The sequence below is a fragment of the Catharus ustulatus genome, chromosome 1 (assembly GCF_009819885.2).
Source record: "Catharus ustulatus isolate bCatUst1 chromosome 1, bCatUst1.pri.v2, whole genome shotgun sequence".
NCBI classification, from domain to species: domain Eukaryota; kingdom Metazoa; phylum Chordata; class Aves; order Passeriformes; family Turdidae; genus Catharus; species Catharus ustulatus.
The window spans coordinates 116,404,307-116,422,412 of NC_046221.1; the positions used below are offsets into that span (position 1 = coordinate 116,404,307).

At 40.8% G+C, this 18,106-nt stretch overlaps 1 protein-coding gene across 2 annotated transcripts in view; it reads right to left on the bottom strand.

The window, feature by feature from the left end:
* Positions 1-18,106, bottom strand: part of GAREM1 (GRB2 associated regulator of MAPK1 subtype 1) — a 101,603-nt gene that overhangs the window by 70,923 nt on the left and 12,574 nt on the right. Inside the window, exon 2 of one of the 2 annotated variants that reach the window (XM_033065691.2) lies at positions 7,911-8,051. In XM_033065691.2, the coding sequence (XP_032921582.1) occupies positions 7,911-8,051 (141 nt within the window). Of the gene's footprint in view, positions 1-7,910; positions 8,052-18,106 lie in introns of those variants that run through there. The other variant, XM_033065703.1, reaches the window with a different exon arrangement.

The window sequence follows — 18,106 nt, forward strand, 5'->3', positions numbered from 1 at the left end:
TCGATAGAAATGTGGGATCAGACCAGAACCTCGAGTGCAGCACTGAATATACCTCAAATTCCCAGTGGGGGATCAGCCTTTTTCTCTCAGTTTCCCAGTGGTAAAGTCAGGCAGCTTTTAAGACCCTCTCCCAAGCACTTAAGTCTTTCCAGCATCATGCAAATGAGCCCAGCACTCCACTGTACCAGCCAAGAGCTAAGGCAAAGTAATTCAAGCAATGCCAAGCAAATCCTGTGTGATTCAGGCTATCTTCCAGTCTTCTGGGAACCAGTTTCCTGGCTGCTATTCTACCCTTCCCTCAATTGCAATCTTTCCAAAAGTCATCCTCCCCAGTTAATTTCTTTTGTACAAGCCTCTAGAACTTTTTCCTAATTGATGCAACACCAATTGGCTTTTTTGCTGCTCATGGAGATCTGAAACAAGTAAACAAAATGAAACCAAAAAAGCCCACCAACCTCCTCACAGCGAATAACTGTAAGGTCACAGCTGAATTTCAGCAGGTTTCAAGTTTGGAGACTTTGAGTAACAGCCAAGCACTATGGAAGTCTGAGAAGAACATGTGATACTAGGAGTCATCAGCTGTAAAAGCTGCAAGTTTCCTCCTCTCTCTTCCTACTTCCCTTCTCAAAAGTAAAACACAAAGTTAAGTGCTGAGGCAAATCTTAGGGTTTTTCTTTTTAAAACAAGGATAAGATTATACTTGTGCTGAAGTCAAAGCAGAGGAGAGCAAGAGAACAAGACTGGTGTATATAAAAGCATACACCTCTTCCCATCTAGTATCTCACTGTAATAGGATTGAAAAATATCCCCATCATCACAAGCTTTTTGTCCCTTTGTGCTTAAGGCACCAAGCAAAACTCCTAAAACCAAGCATATTTTATGGCAGAACTGGTGTCTACAAACCCCAGAATCTCACTCCAGGTTAGAAAGCAAGAGAGAAAATGCAAGTATTTTCTTTCCATGAATTTCTGGGACACAATCAGACTTTTCCTCCATCACTTGAAATATTACTACCCTGTGAACTAATCCTACTTTTCTCATTACATCAAAGAGCAACAGTCTTTGAGGGCTGCAGACTTTTACAGCAGTTCCAGTTCTGCTGTCTGGCTCATCTGAAATATCTGAAAGGTAAATTGGAACTAAAAGAGTGTTGAATATGGTATCACTAAAAAGCTGGATACAAACTTTGATATATCCACCCATCAAACTGAACATCCAAGCAAATTCTACAGGTTCTGTAGGGGATACCAGGAATCTCTCATAGACATACGGTTGTATGCACACAAAGAAAGAAACAGTTTCACAGTCTGCCGATTTTAACTTTTGATGATGGTAACTTTAGGGAAACTAGACACTGCAAAAACAGTATGGCTGGGTCCAGAGGGATGAAGTCAAAAGTGAAAGATTCTCAGCCGTGCAACCCGGTGAAGAATTACACAGCATTGTTTCACTTGATGGTAAATTTAAATCATCTCTCCACACTGAAAAGGTATTGCTAGTCCATAGCTTCCATATTCTGGGAAGCTGTCAGCACACAACTCTAGAAGAAATGGGAAAAAATTAAAAAGGAAAATATATGTGTATTTTCCTTAGCAGTTACAAAACAAAGCACGAAGTAGACAAGATTCTCCAATGCAGGTGATCTGACATAAGGGGAATATTTCATTAAAATTAGGTAAAAAAGCTGCTGCTTCACCAGACTGGCTAGTAGGGGGAGATGGAAGAACAGGAAGAACAAGTGCACCCAGAGATGCAAAAGAAATAAGTCATTCTTGCCAGCAATCTCATTGACCGCATTTTGATTCTGCAATTTGATATTGCACTGTAGATCAATGGAGAAGTATTTGCCAAAATTTAAATGGGCAAGAAAAGGAAATAACAGACAAGACCATGGGAAAGTCTGACAACTTGAAGGTAACTCTCTGAGGAAAAAAGAAGAGGAATATGGATATTTGCTTGTATATAAGAAGAGTTCATCCAGTTTTTCAAGGTGACAGGTTTGAGAAGTCAGGAATTTGAAGAGTTTCCAGACTACAAAGCTGTGATTTTCTAGAATTAAAAAAACTTAAGTCTTTGTGGGGAAAATGAGGTAGCAACAAACTAAAATCAAGCCAATAAATATATTTTAAAGCATAAACATTTTCAGAAAAGCACGTAATGATGCTGTATGAGCAATTACAAAACTTGTGGACATTACTGATCTCAGAGTTGAGGCGGTACAAACTGTTCAATGAAATGAAGTTTCTGCAATATTCAGCCACTACTTCACAATCAGACTTTTAAATGAATACCAAATACACTTTCTTCTATATGTTTAAGGGGAGAGAAAGGTGGCTGTTCTCAAGAAACTTCACACAGACAAGTATTCAGACCTACAGAAGCTATATCTATCTCTTAAAAGCTTGAAGGCTGTATGCTGGTGGCAATGCTTTCTTTTATTAGAAGTACTTGTGAGAAGTTTTCAAACCACTGCTTACTTTTCAGATGCACAACCCTTTTCAAGGAAAAAAAGAAAAAACAAAACAAAACTTGACTACTGTGGGGATTAAATCTGTGGGACGGTTTTCTTGGTTTTCTTCTGAGGATATCCATTCATTAATCATTTACCAGCCCACATAAACATGGCAACCTGCCTCTGTCAGGAGCACTGCATCTGGGCCCTGCTCTCTAGAAAGTGACATTCAGCTGCAGAGCACAAAAGCCTCAGGAGAACTATGTGATAGCTCAGTGCCAGGTTACGTTCAAAGCAAAACACATATTAAAGTGCAAAACATTTCATATCAGGGAGTGGTGTGCCTGTTGCCTGGAAAGGACTCACCTAAGTTCTTTACTCAGTTCTGTCTCTAAGGCAGTGTCCCTCCCTGCCTTAGATCTCACCCACCTCTTTGAACTTAAAATTAACCCACTGGAGCTGTGCTGCACAAGTCACTCAGAGCAGGCATAGCTTTCCCCGGCACCACCCGCTCTTCCCAGGGAGGCAAAGCACCGGACAAAGCGCTCTTTGTGCGGCACCACCTTCCTTGAGCAGCAGACCGCATTAAGTTGCATCTGAGGGAGTGGAGAGTCCGAACTGAACTTAAGCAGGCTCTGTCCCCAAAGTAACACAAGCTGGCAGCAGATACCATAATACTGATACCAAAGGATGTGTGCCAGTCTAATTTTTGCTCTTCTCCCCATGGCCAGGAAGAGAACTCTACAGCAAACTTACAGAAGACCCAACATACTGCAAGCATCTAAGAGTGCTCAGCATCAATGAAGGAAAAATGAGCTCTTCCAGACCTTCCAAACCAGGATGCAGCAGGTTCAGGTGGCTAATGAGGAACAGCAGCTGCTGTCACTGCCATCACCTCAAGACAACTGGGAGATGCCTAACTCACACCATGCTCTCCTCCCTCAGTGTCCAAGGGATGGCTCTTCCCGACTGGATAGCACAGGCCTAGAGGAACGGCCAAACTGTGCCTTGGAGGCAGCCGTGCCTTTGGACCTGAGACAGAAAGTTCTGCAGCTGCAGGTTGCCAGATCTCAGGGAGCTGTCCTGCTTCCTGCTGCCAAGGCAAGCTCACTCCTGGGAACACCTGCAGAGAGCATCTTCCTCTGGGTTAGCAGGACACAGGCAGGAGCAGGCCCATCAGGCTCCGTCACCAACAAATCAAACCAGTAGGAGCAGTTTCAGTGCGGTGTTTGTTGTACACCAGTCCCAACACCAGAGGAGGGCCTTCTGACTCATTCCCATCCAGCACCCCACCTGGGGAAGGTTCACATGACAAGGTTTTATATTTCCTCATTTAAAAGACATTAAGAAAGCTATCAGCACACTTAGGTAAGCAACCAGAGCAGGGCACCAGTGATTACTCTGTATTAGCAATTGCACACCTTCACTCTGTGGCAGGGAGGTGTGAGTTCACAGGAATATTTTCAACATCCTGGATGTGTGACACACCCTGGAGTAGGGTGTTACTTTCTAATATCTTTATAGAAGTATTTTTGTTATTAATTGCCTCCTGTGTGCACACAGATGGCAGCAGAGACATAAGAGTCATTCCCTCCAAACTCTGGGCAAAACTGAGTAGAAGACTACAGAAAAAGAAAAGGATTTTTACATTTATGTGTTTGTCCTTTTTTTTAAACATCATCTCAAAGGAACAGTTTTCCTCTCAGAATGGAAAAAAAACCAAACAGTTGAGAAAATGAACCATCAGTTGCAACAGGAGAGATAAGGCCCTAAAAAAATCCAACATTAAAAGTCCTGTTATGATTTGATTAAATGTGGGAGTGAGTATTTGGGGCAAAATGACCTAGATGCTGCCAATTCATCCCGAAGTACTTTCTCCTTTCATGGCGTGCACTCACCAACACTAGCATGGCCTTTGAAAGAAAAGGCTGCACTGTGTAGGTGGGGGTATGCACACATTCCCCAGCCTCCTGTGCCACTTTTCCTGTGCAGCAGGTTTTAAGCAACCACATGCAACTTGATCATCCACTTTCACATCAATAATCTGCACACATAAACAACTGTGGCCACGTAGCACAGGCACTTACAACAGAGCGAGCCCAAGCCATTTACAGTCAGAGCAGAACATCTCTGTGGCTTGAGCTGATGAATCCTCAGAAACACTTGGGATAGTTTTGAGCTGTAGAGTCCTGGAAGGTAATGCAAGAAGAATCATACAACACCCAAGAGCCACAGCATTAAAACCCTGAGAGAGAGTCTCCAGTGCCTTTGAGTTATCACAGAATACATCTGAGATGTGGTCAGCAGCATATCCCTGGGACACATCTTTCTATGCAGAACTTCTGCAGAAGAATGAAAAGTATCCAAACTGAGATCACAAACCAGTATTTTCCAGAGGTTACCGGGGGATACATTTACCAAGGTAAAGGTTACCGTGCTGCCTAAGCAAAATGTAACAGTAATATTTAACATCAGCTGGAGGGTATTGGTAACACACACTTGCTTTTAGAGTAGAAATTAGGGATATCAGAGTACCAGGAACAAAACTAAAGTAGTTCAGACAGAGAGCTGACAAGACCTTCCCATAAGAATCAAGTGTGAATTGTGTACCTGATGAAAGCAAGTGACACCAAAGGCAGGTCCATCTGCTGTGATGGTTTACCTTGGATTCTTGTGAAACCCATTCTTTCAAGCTAAGACAGGACACTATCAGGGCATTAATTTTGATATGCTCTCCATTCTATACGCATGCGAAGACTTCTGTTGTTTTAGGTGCCAGAAACACATTAGTTATTTGGTTTTAATTACATAAAAATATAACTTGATGTTACATTAATTTTTACTCTAAAGAGAAGCAGGCTGGAGAGAATATTCAAGAGAGAATGGTTACATTAACAGCTGTCATATATGATCTTTAACAGCAAAATTTAACCATGTCTGCTACCACCAAAGGAAACAACCAGGGTAGCACCTTCATAGTAGCGAAAGCACCACCAGCAAGACTGCACAACTCAGGTTCTGGTAACAAAATTTCATTGAAATGTAAAATAGAGCATTCCTCTTCTTTAGTAAGGCATTACTGTATTTGTTTTGTATTTTTCTATTATATTGTTTAATAAGGGCAGCAAAACCTGATTTAACAAGTAGCAAACTAAGATTTACTTTATGCTCATATTTATAGATGAGTGGTGACTTTGCGGTACTTAAACTGTAATCTCAGGAAAATAAAGTCAGTTTTAGCGTCTCTTCCTGCTCAACTGATACAACCAATATCATACTGCAATTTGTGACATTGAAATTCTTCTAGGGTTAAAAAACAAAAAAAGGTATACCATTAAAGCCAAAACAAACATGGAAAGTCACTTCAATGAACTCTTATGTCCCATCTCTAAGGGTCATTCTGGTAGGCAGTACATCTTAGCTGGCAGAAGCTTAAACTTTAACCATGCAAAAAGCAGCCCTATAATCCAGGTCAGCACCCAGCCCAGCAAGCCAGCTTAGGCAGCTCCATTAAACTTGGCCTCTCCAGCAGGGGTTCTGGATCCCAAGAACAGGGAACATGAGGCACTGCACGGTGCAGCACTAAAAGCACACTCAGGGTTAGCTCACAGACCTCTGCGTGGTACTCCACAGCAGCACAAGTTAATCTTTAGGGTATGGAAGGCACCTCTAACTGCATTTAGATGTTAGCATCCAAGTGCCAGACTGCAATGCTTCTCTAACTAGTCCTTCACACACGTAGATTCATTTCTCCTTTCATGTAGGCAAGCCCATCAGACATGCTCTGGTTCTGCAAGTTAGCACAGACCATTTTTGTGAAGTTCCTTTGGCAACATTGGAGCTCATCACGTGTTCAGTAAGTGCCTTCACTAGGTGGAAGCTTCTGAACTTTCAGGTATTTTCATGTCATTAATGAGGGTTTTGTGGCAGGGAGTATTCTTTGAGAGCAAAACGTATTTTGCTAACACCCCCTCTAACACATCCTCTTTTCCTGCATGAACACAAGTCAGGAAGAAAAGCACATTGACACTTTTGCAGTATCTCAGGGGATAGATTTTGATTTTGCTGGTGTCTGTGTAAATTTAAGATATGAATGAATGGAAACATGAAGAGTCAGGAAACCCTGCCTAGCATATCTTTGTTAACTTCAAAAATAAAGAACCAAACCAAGACTTCAGCAAACCCCTGAAGATGTTCTTTCATGCCAATTACCATTTTATTTTCCGTTCTCCTTCTTCCAGGAATCAATGTGAGGATTTTAAAACACGGTATTCAGTTCGAAGGAAGTGAAGTGTTTATCTGTCCACACCACTGCAGCTTATGCAACCAGGAGGTGTAAAAGAATATAAAAGTCTACATTACTAGGCATAAGCACTAGAAAATGTTTGTGCTAAGAAAGTTAACTCAGCGAGTTTTGAAGCCACATACATTATGACACTATATGCCACCAGACCAAAGCTTTAAAACGTATCTCAGAAAAATTAATGTGCCAGCAGTGAACTCCAAGGAGAAACAGTACCTAAGAAGGCAAGTGGTGTAATTTTCATCACTGGAATAGGGTGCACCACTGCAGCTGCAGCACTGCTGTGACTGACACACAACAACTCAGCCAGGTCTTGTCCAGCTCAGCACACCCTCAGTGCACAGCGTTTTAAAGGAGACTGTAGCAGAGCCAAGTACGTTATTCAATTGATAACTGGTTATACAGAAGACTAATTAAAGACTAAGCCCACATCTTTATTTTGTAGCCATGGCTCTTTCAGTTCACACTTTCCAGCTTTTAAGTTTTCTGTCTACTGTTGTAAGATAAGCACTTCCCACTCACATTGTATTGTTCTGTTCAGCTTGTGAATAAGAACACTAAACAGCAGTATTAAAAATAATTTCCTAGGAAAGTAAAAATAATTTGAAATCATTGAAATCATAAAATAAATATGGATTAGTTGGATCATAGCTACTTGAAACAACACTATTCCTCTATCACCCAAGAAGGCAGACAAAGACAAGGCACTACTGAGGAGCATTAGTTTAAAACAGCAGCATTATTACGAAGAGTCCCTGGTGTTAAATATGGAAATATCAGAAAATCCCCTCCAGCTTGAATATAAAATCTATTCCATCTTTGACCAAATATTTCAAGGCAATTTCAAACTTTCACACTTGTGTCTCCACATTCACACATGAGAAGTGCTGGCAACTCATTATGCTCAAATTAAAACCAATTCCTCTACACAGCTACGTGTTCTGTCAATGTGCTGCTCAATGAAATACATCTATTTAGCAGCCCTATGAACAAGTCAGTATCTTTTGCTCTGTAACATTACTAAAAAGTTAACTCACAGACATGTGAGTTAACACATGAGATGCTTAGCTTCACTCTCACAAACATAGTAATTAGTATAAGTGGTAGGCAATTAATTATTTTTGAATTTGTATTTCAGGTCAACAATAGCTTTACCTGCATAATGTACAGGAATTTCTATCTTTGGCCCTATGACGTAGTGACCCTCCTCCAGACTGTGAGCTGTAATTGTTGTCCACTGCCGACACGAATGAATCAGAAGATAATCGCTCTCCCGAAGACCTTCCACAGTTTCTCCTGTAAAACAGATGTAGAGGGTTTTTAAAAAATAAAACAAACCACACTTACTGCATGATGAATCAGGAACACATCACAACAAGCATTTTATTCTTATTGGCATTTATTTTTTTTCAGACTTTTTGGTAATTAAAAATTCAATTAAGTAAACTTCAACTCTATCCAGTATTCACTTTTGCAACTTAAGCACCTTACCTTCCAGAAAACAAACATGAAGCAAAATACCTCAGAGCACGCATACAATATCACAGACATGCAATCCAGATTACTGAGAAGTGGCTCTGGGTCTCCTTTTCCAACTTTCTGCATAAACACACTTTTCATATTTCTATTTCGGTCTGCCTACCTCACTCAATACAAATACTTGAGAGGTCCTTTAATTTTTAAATAAAGGAAAAGAAAACCCAACACATTATCATGCTTTAAAAGAGAAGCATCACACTACCATACAGTAGTAACTGGACGTCACACTTCAGAGAGTTCATCATTGTCATTCTATCCCTTTGCAAGCCACTGCTTAATTAGCCATTCAGATGTCTATAAACTTGATCCCATCACTTAAGGAAAAGAAATGAATAAATAAATAAATGTAAATTTAAAAAAATTCACAAACATCTATGTCCCTTCTCAGACTGGAATTCAACCAGAAGCCTACTCAGACAACGTTGTAGTTCACCTTTCTAAAGCACTCTCTTGTATTCTTGTATTCTGGTATTTCTCAAACCCATCCCAAACACAGTCAAAGATCCAGCTCTCCCTTATTCCCTTGCATCTAACAATTCTGCATTTCTGCAGAGTACCTCCCCTCTGAATGCTTTGCTAGGCACTCCCCTAGAGTGTCTTTCCAGAAATTGTAAGAGCCATATTACACAGACCACCTAAAGTACCAGCTACATATCTCAAGCACAATACGATACATGAACAAAATTTCACAGAGCAGGAAACTGTTCCATGTATCGTCACAGAACTGCTCTCACACACCTGCAAGCTTGCCCAGTACACTTCTGCATTAAGCACACAAAAAAGCAGCCTTTCTCCAGGTGTCTTTGAAGCAGTCACTTAGACTTTCAGGAACACTCAGTAGACACTAAACATGGGCCAAGAAAAATGAAACTTTCAATTTCATTTTCCTTCTCTCCCACCAGCCCTCTGCAGTTACAGCCAAAAATAACGCAAATAGTTCAGTCCTGGAATCAAGTTTGGAAAAAATCCATCCCCTTCAGCTACTACAGCAAACTGAACTTTCTCCTCACTGTCCTGATATTCCTAAAAGTCAGTGGAAGAATGAGAATTTCCTCAGCCTGGGGCAGCAGACATTTCCTCTGTTCAATCTCTGCAGACGAGAGCTACTTCCCACTGATTTTTTTTTTTTTTGCCTTCAACAGGCACTCTTCCACCGTAGGCAACAACTTCTACACACCCCATTCCTGCCTGATTTCATGCTCCCATTCTATCAGAAAGCACCCTCCTACACGATTTAAAACAGAGCAACTGGTGTGTGTGAGAATTGTTAAGATTTTAAATCAGAAGAGACCATTACGACCATCTGCTCCGACACCCTTTGGCTGCAGGATTCTGCTTGTTTCCTCCAGAAACTCAGAGCTGGCTAAACAAGGGAGAGATATGGGCCAATAGATGGACTTCGCTGGGTCTGCTGTTCCATGGCCTGTTAAACCTTAAAAACGTTCCTGTTTTGCCCATTTGTGTCTTTAACTCTTAACCATGGTATGATAGGGGCGCAGAACAGAAACAAAAAAAAAATTATATTAAGAAGTCAAAGTATTCAAAGCTCCTTAGTACCAGTTACTGTTGCTCCTATAAAAGTACATTTCAAGGTTTCCTTTTCCACACTAAAGAAAGTAGCTTCCAGAGAAACAGGCCATTTCATGAACTGGCTTCCAGGTGTTCCTTGGACCACATCCCTTGGCAGCCCAGACAGCTCCTGATCCCTGGGAAGCACCACCCCTCCACACTGGGATAAGGGATCTCATAAAGCCTATGGAAGAGTGGCAAAATTACCATGCAGCATCAGAGAACTCTTTTCCAAGAAATTCAGATATATTTGCTGAAGGAATTATCCATCTGCTAAGTTTTAGCAAATTATCAGACCTCGAGCATCTCCTGTTTTCTGCTCACAGGGCAACCTCTAATATGTATAAAAATTACTTTCAGCTTCCTGCAAAGCTTTACAATTTTGAGAGAAAACACAGTAATAATAACAACAATAACAGTAATAATAATAATATTAGCAACAATAATAATATAACAACAATAATAGTAATAACAGTAATAGTAATAATAATAATAAATGGTGTTATTTGAAACTCGTGTTTCAGTTTTGAGAGTTACACTCATGCCTCCTATAATCCGTGGCAACAAGTAATTATTCTGTCCCACAACAAAATCCAACCAGTGATACCTAAGGGAAGACCTAGTATTTTACTTGTTTCACTGACAGTGGTGAACAAGTTTGGAATAAAACACAAAGCATCTCTGGTATACCTTTTCTCTGCCTTACAATCTATAGGTATAATTTCAGAATATTACCTAAAGGGAGGCTGGACTCTACATCCAAGATTGCAGGGAAATAATTACAGTATGGGTCACCCTCGAAGAATCTGAGGAAGATATTGTCAGGAAAATAAAGACACCCATTATGAAAAGGTGCTTGCAGCTATGGCTCACATGCTATGATCTGTTTAAGTGGTTGCTCCACTAAAACTGGGTGGGACAGGTGAGTGTAAAAAGAGATTAGTAAGGCAGGCCCAAGGGTGGCTACGTAATTGAGTCTGCAGCTGGAAGTAGCTGTATTTTTTTAAACAGAACCTTGGAAACCACAATTCTCATCACACCAATTATTTGCTGCAACCGATTACATCGGAAACGAATTTTGTGCTTTGCCACAGGAGACTGGAGGAGCCAAGGTGAAGCAGATGTGACAGGGAGTTGACACTCCCCTTGGCTCTTTAACAAAGGGCAGGTCTGTCCTTACCAAGCCCTGATCTTTCCTAACCATAGGTGAGACATTCCTGGGGTTTGCTTTATTGGAAGAGGCTCCTTGTCACCGAGGGATTAAAGGACTCTCAAAAACACCTGGCTAATCAAAGTCTCCAAGCTATGCAAGGAAAATGTGACTGAGGACAACGAAGCAACTCACTTCTTTCTTCCTTTTTCTTCTACTCTCTCTCTCCCATAAGACTTGGACACTGATTTTAAAGTGGTTTCTTCCTGGAGGGGAGGACCTTCCAGGCTGGAGACACTTCTGACCCAGCCTAATCCACGACTCCTGTCCCAGCCAATCCAGCCTAGGCTCAGTTAGCTCTTTACACTTCTCTCAGCCAGCCATACCTTGCAAAACAATCACACACATTCAATCTGATTTCCCCCCGCCGCAGTGGCTGAAGTTATGCAAGCCTTCCATTAATCACATTTTAGCTGTGTGGGAGAGAACTCGGCAGCCTCACATTCACCAGCTACGCAACTCGGTTCTCACCTATTCAACACACTCCCAGGCTGCTGCTTACATAAAAATAAGATGCCATGAGGAAACAGAGAACACAGGCCACTCATCTTTAGTAACAGTTTTGTCTCTTATGATCCAGTATGGATTAGCTGCTCTATCTTTTCACTCTCTCCTCCCCACCCCACATGCCCACAATATAATTAAACCACTACAAAGAATCTACAGGCAAAAACTTGTGCTGGTCTTTTATCCCCCCACAAATAAAAGTCAAGAGAAGCAATGAACAACCACATGCAATTCCCCACCTTTCCCCAAGCTGCCTACCTGCTTCCAAAATATGAGTCAAGTTTATTCATAATAATGACCGAGACTAAGACACCCATGATTCGCTAGCAGCTCCTAAACCCTAAATCAAATGTCAACACCCATCCTTCACTGAGATTAAAAGCCTCACACCTCTGAACTGAAAACTTAGCCAGTATGTTCCAACACAAGCTGATCTCCCACAGGCACTCTGACCACAATCAGTAATTGGGTATTTCACACAGCATCACCAAAGTAGCACTGCAATAGGTCTTCAGGCGTTCATTGCAAATAAGATTCACTATAATTTTTTAACAGCATGACCCATTTCTGTACAATTCCTAAAACCCTCTAATATTGCCAACACCACCCTTGCTGAAGGGAGGAAACACTGATCAGGAAAGGAAAAGCATTCACATGTTGGTTGATACAGTTATTTTTAAAAAAAGGTAATTGCTTAATCAAGAGTCCCATGCTTATTAAATACTACCTACATTAAATGCCAATACTACTTTAATAATTCTTTCCAGTTCCAAAACTGGATCCTCCATATTTAGCAAATCTTGACTCTGTCATTTTAAACACTCCAATTTGAAATTAACAGCTAACAACCATAGCAAGACTGATGGAAGAGGAACAGGATACCTCCACCTACAAATTCAGAGATAAAATTCTGTTTTCACCTGCACTTTTTAAGAACCAGGTGAGAAAATAGAGGTCAGCTACATGCAGGGACTGAGTTTATAAATGTCTATGCTCCAGTACAGAAAGAAGCTCATTTCTTTTGAAAAGAGACCTCTCTGCAAGTTGTTGTCACTGCTTGCTTTCTAAAGACACACAAATTTTCATTTAGTTTAGCATTTCACAATTCCAAAACATCTGTGAATTCCCCAAAGCCTTGGGAGAAGAACTGAAGACCACTTCAGTTTTTAAGGGTCGGAGCACTCCTGTCTCTTTGCTTCCTCCTGGATCATAGAACATCTCAAGGTGGAAGAGACCCATAGGGATCATCAAGCCCAACTGCTCATTTCTCACAGGACTGCCTAAAACTAAACCATATGGGTTAGTATCATCAAGATGCTCCTTGAACTCTGACAGGTTTGGTGCCCTGATCACTTCCATGGAAAGCCTGTTCCAGTGACTGACCACCTTCCCAGAGATGAGCCTTTTCCTAATGTCCCATTACAGTCCACAAAAGAAAATTCACACAGGTCCAACGTACTCTGCTTGCCAAAAGACAACAATGACTTTTCAACACCAACCACTAAAGAAAATTCATGAAACAAATGAAAAGAAGCAACAACAACCAACAACAAAACTTTAAAGGTTCTCCTCCTAATATTGAAAAACTAGCATTCAAGTTACTAAAAAATGTTCAGGCCAATATGAGTCACTCGCAGAAACTACACTGCTAAAAATAAGCAGTGATGTACAGGAATATAAATGCTTTATAATGCCACACACTTTGTCACTGTGGCTAAGAGTTTGCATCACTGCCTTAAAGCACAAGCTTTGCGTCTGGAGACATTAAAATAGTAGGTAAGCAGGTAATTCAGAGAAAGAGAGGCTGTCACATGCAAGGTTCCAGTAACGCAACAGATTCCGTTGACACACACCAGATGAGCTAGATGCCATTTCCTCCTGCCAGGAAGATGGTTATGGACACATTCCACTCATCTCATTCATCACAGGAGACTGCAAAGTGAGCTCAATGCTTTCCCTTGCACATCAGATCGAGCACGCTGAATTTGCTCTTTCTGGACAGAAAAGAACCGGGAGCTCACAAGAAACTTAAGATGGCTTTTGTGAAATAATTGATGAAAAAGATGCCTGTGAAAACCCCAGGGAAAACTCAGCAAGACTTAGGGCCATGTGTTTTCATTAAGCCTGAACACCATCTGCATGCAAGGTAACAGATGCCGTACAATTAAGTGCATCACCCAGACTGTCTTGGTCAGTTAAGTAGGTGGTGAGTTTAATTATTCCATCTAATGTTCCATAATCACATTACATATCATTACATAGGAAAATCTCAGCAATATTAAAAATCATGACTGGGTGCTCAGCCAGGTACCTACCAAACCACAGAAAAGAACAAGATCAACCTTATTCCCCCTTGAGTTTGCACCAACATTTGCTAGGAATGAAGTGTTAGCTAGAAAAAAAAGTGGCTGGTTGGACAGGTGAGCACCTACACTGTGAAATAATTAGGCAGAACTGTCAGCATGTGGCTAATGTTACAAGGGAAGGAGGTTTATCTGGCAACAACTGAAAGCTAAGAGAAAGCAAAGCTATTACAAGCCAGAAAAAAGAAAGAAGTGAGGTTCTCACTTATTCATCACGCTCCCATTGCACTGAGGAGCCCTACTTACACACTATCTGCTTCACTGGGCATGCAGCTTCCCTGGGTTTTCCCTAGCTGAGGGCCAAACAAGCCATGCATTACAATAAACCTTAACATTACCCTACCCCATCATGAAAACAAAAGGATAGCCCCACACAATATGAAATGAAGTTATAATCTATCTCTTGTTTAAAAAAAAAAAAAGAAAAAGAAAGAAGACAGTATTACAGACTTCCATGGCTCTGTGCAAAGAGATGTTTTGGGTCAGAGGAAGGTCACACTGCTAGCACAAATATAAATGCCAGTGCTGCTTTTTCATGGCAAAAGAAGGAACCTACAAAACCCAGCACTAGCAGACTAATAAAAGCTGTCTTCTTTCTGGAAAGCCAAATGTGTGTTTCTAGAGACATAACTAATCACATGGCTCCCGCACAAGGTAACACCTTAAGATGAATTCAATTTCTTTTAATCTTATTGGGAGATCCACAGAACGTAAAAAACGAAGCCAAGGCCTCCTCTCAGCACAAAAGCTCAGGGGGGACGCCATCTAAAAATGGGAAGCCCAGGGCCAAGCACTGATGAGACAGCACACCTGAAGAGACCACACACAGGTCACAAACACCCAGCACCTGTGAACTGCAGGCATCACACTTTAGTCTCCTTGCCAGTGAGGGTCTGGGAGCATCACAGCTATCTGCAAGCCTTCCCAAGGTATGCTTTGCAGTACCACCAGGTGTTTGGTACCACAACATTCTTATTTTAATTTTTTTAAAGACAAAAGCAAGAAAAGATCAATCATAACTCAAGAGCCATTCTTATCTGAGAGTCTTGTTTCCTCTCACTGGTGGGCTAATCCTTTACATAATCTTCAAAGAGGTCTCAACACTTTGGTTCTTGTTTAGCCAGTTGTTTTTTTTTTTTGAGCTTCTGATCTCTTAAAATACAACACACCAAAAAACAGCAGAAGGCAACTTCTCATCTCACACAAACCAAGTAAGCCAAAACAAAAAGACGTACACCAGGCTGCATCCCAAAGAGCATTCACTGTTAATTTGAATGTGTATTCATTTGATTCAGGTACCAAGAGAAGCACCACCAGCACTCAAGCAGCACTGCACTGAGTATGTTGTTTTCATAGTATTAAGAATGCAAGTTCTCTGAAAAACCATTCACAAAAAAACCCTCGGAGTGTTAGGATGGGCAGTAAGTTATTGCAAGAGAACTTCAAGTTCCTTGCAACAATGCACAGGACAGCTTCCATCCAGCCTGTACAGTGCTGTCAGCACATGATCCTTCACCACTTCCAGCACCCAGCTGTATTACTGCCACAGAATTGCACTGGCACAACAGCTGCCTCTTCTCCCACAGATCATGTCACTGATACTTAGAGTTTCTCCTTTTATGACTTTGGGATTTACATTTTGGGTAAAAAACAAAAAGCTTTTGCTGAGTCTGAATATTTAAATTAGGACAAATTTTTTTACTATTAATTAGCAGGCTGTGCCACCTCTCCTTATGAGAACACCATCTGAACTCTGAGAGAGGGTGGAGGGAGAAAGTCAAACCTTTTGTTTTCTGCACACTGCATCATACTGCAGACTATCTGCTGGGTATTTTATCTATGGAGACGCACCTCAATGAGTGTCAAAGAACTAATAAATATTAAATTAGGGTGGTTTGCTTGCTTAAGCCTTGGCACCATCCTTTGTTACTGAGTCAAATCTCCATTGAGCTGTTCAGCCTGTCAGAGCTATTTCTTTGGCAAAAGCACTGGTCTATGATATAGGTCAGCAGAAAAAGTTCATTAGGTAGACAACAGCATCTGAATTTTCCAGTCTGAAGTAGCAAAGGAAATTTGTAGGGAAAAAATTCACATCATTGTAATGTTCCTTAAAGGAAGGGGAAGAAAACAGAAATATTTTGCTACATGATGAAGCCCACTTGTAGCAACATTTGACCTACAAAAATTAATTTTTTTTTTAATGTCACTATGACTGAACAGATGCTCAAGAGAATTACTCTTGCATAAAGTGCCTAATGGGAAGAAGCAGAAAAAGCACATAATCATAGAAAACACTACTATTAGTGAAGAAAAACCTTCTCTGAAAGCCACTTCATGTGATCAGTCTTTCTTTTTCCATACAGACACAAAAAAGGTTGATTAAAAAATTAAAATCAAGCTGATCAGAGAAACTTCCTTGCGTAAAAGAAAGCATAACAACTTGCGTGGGAGTGTATCATGCAAAGTCTAAATACAGACTGCCAGTAAGTTAAAAGGGTAAATATTGTAATTTCTAGGAGCAAATATTGTAGTTTCTAGGAGTAAGATGAAAAAACATCTTACAACAACCCAACCAAAACAAACCACATTAAAATTTAAACATCTCAGGGCTATATAATGTAGTGTACTAAATTTTTAATTTAAAGTGGGCAGATTCATTAGGAAAGCTTGACAGTGGTCTCAACTGACTTTATGTATCTGAGCATAGTGGAAAAGATGAAAGCAGAAGGCTCTATACTCAGCTACATAATCTTTTGAGCTTGCAACACAAGGATCTAGAAAAAAATTCCAGTTGCATTTAGGGCTCATGATAATCAGCCTCACTTTTCAGTTTCTCTTCTTCCTTCTCAAACAAATTCTCAAGTAGTTTTCAACATGTGCTTCCATTCCTGCAGCACATTCATTAGTGCTGCTTCCCATTATCGGAATCAACGAGCATTTCTGTCATGATTAAAACTGCAGCTTAACACTCCTCTCTCCAAAAAAGATAAATCCAAAGTACTACTGACTTGACCTTCCATCAGCAGCACAGAGTTCACATCTTCCACTGGGTGAAAAGTTTCCTTTGACAGCATAAGGACTCATAGTTATTTTGATTTTAATATGACTTACATTCTTTCTTGTTTTGCCAAAAACAAGAAGTGGAGAAAAGTTGTAAGTATAGAAGTTCAGGCAAAATTAGTTGAAATTCTTGTGTGCTGTCTGTCATATTAAGATTCAACCTACTGGTGTTTAGAGTTGCTTTTTAATTACAAAAGAGGGTAAAAAAAGAGGTTGTAAAAATATTTTTATTTGAGAGCCAGCTCAGGTCGTGCAAACTCAACAGTTTCATGTCATCGCTTTGTCAATTCGCTACTGAGACAATGCAGGAAATGTCCATGAGACTTGTCCAAACTCATCCAGCCCAGAGTGCTGCCCAAAAGCCACCCATCTTGCAGCAAGGTCTGCCACCAGCAATTACACCTTGCATGGTGAAGGGAGGGACACGGCTTCAGGGAGAGCTGGGCAAGATGCATCTACCCAAGAAATAGCTTGTCCCAGATTGCCTCTTGCCATTGGATGAAATGCAGGTGGTGTTGGCTGCACTGCAACAGTTGTCAGTTGTTTGAATGGGTAAACCAGTCTGCTTCACTGACCCTACCTGCTCAGTGAGGAAGGACAGCATCACCCTCAGAGTGCCTTACATTACTACCTGGGGTACTTTGTGCATTGATGTAATCCTTCAGCCTCACAGCACTGTGATCAGACTTTGCTCTGGGCAACCATTAAATATTTCACAATCAAGAGAAAGGAGATAAGGCTTTATTTCTGCAATTTCCAATCCCTCTGCAAAAACCTGATAAAATCAAATTGCTTCAATTCAACTGATGCTGAACTTAAGCTATCACCCAATAATACCTAACAAGAGAGCAGAGACTCCCAACCACCTATTCTTTTTATGCCTGCCAGCAAGAAGACAGATTTATTTCTCTAGGATTAGCATTTTGCTATGGGAATGACTGGATATACCAGTACTGTTGCAACAAATCAGCATAAACCATAATCTCATTACAAAGCTATGGGACAGATTAATCCACTGAAAAATCCAGCTTGTTCTAAGGCAAGCTTTTCCCTAGCTGCAAATATACAGAGACAGCATCCCAGTGAGTCTTCAAAAAAAAACC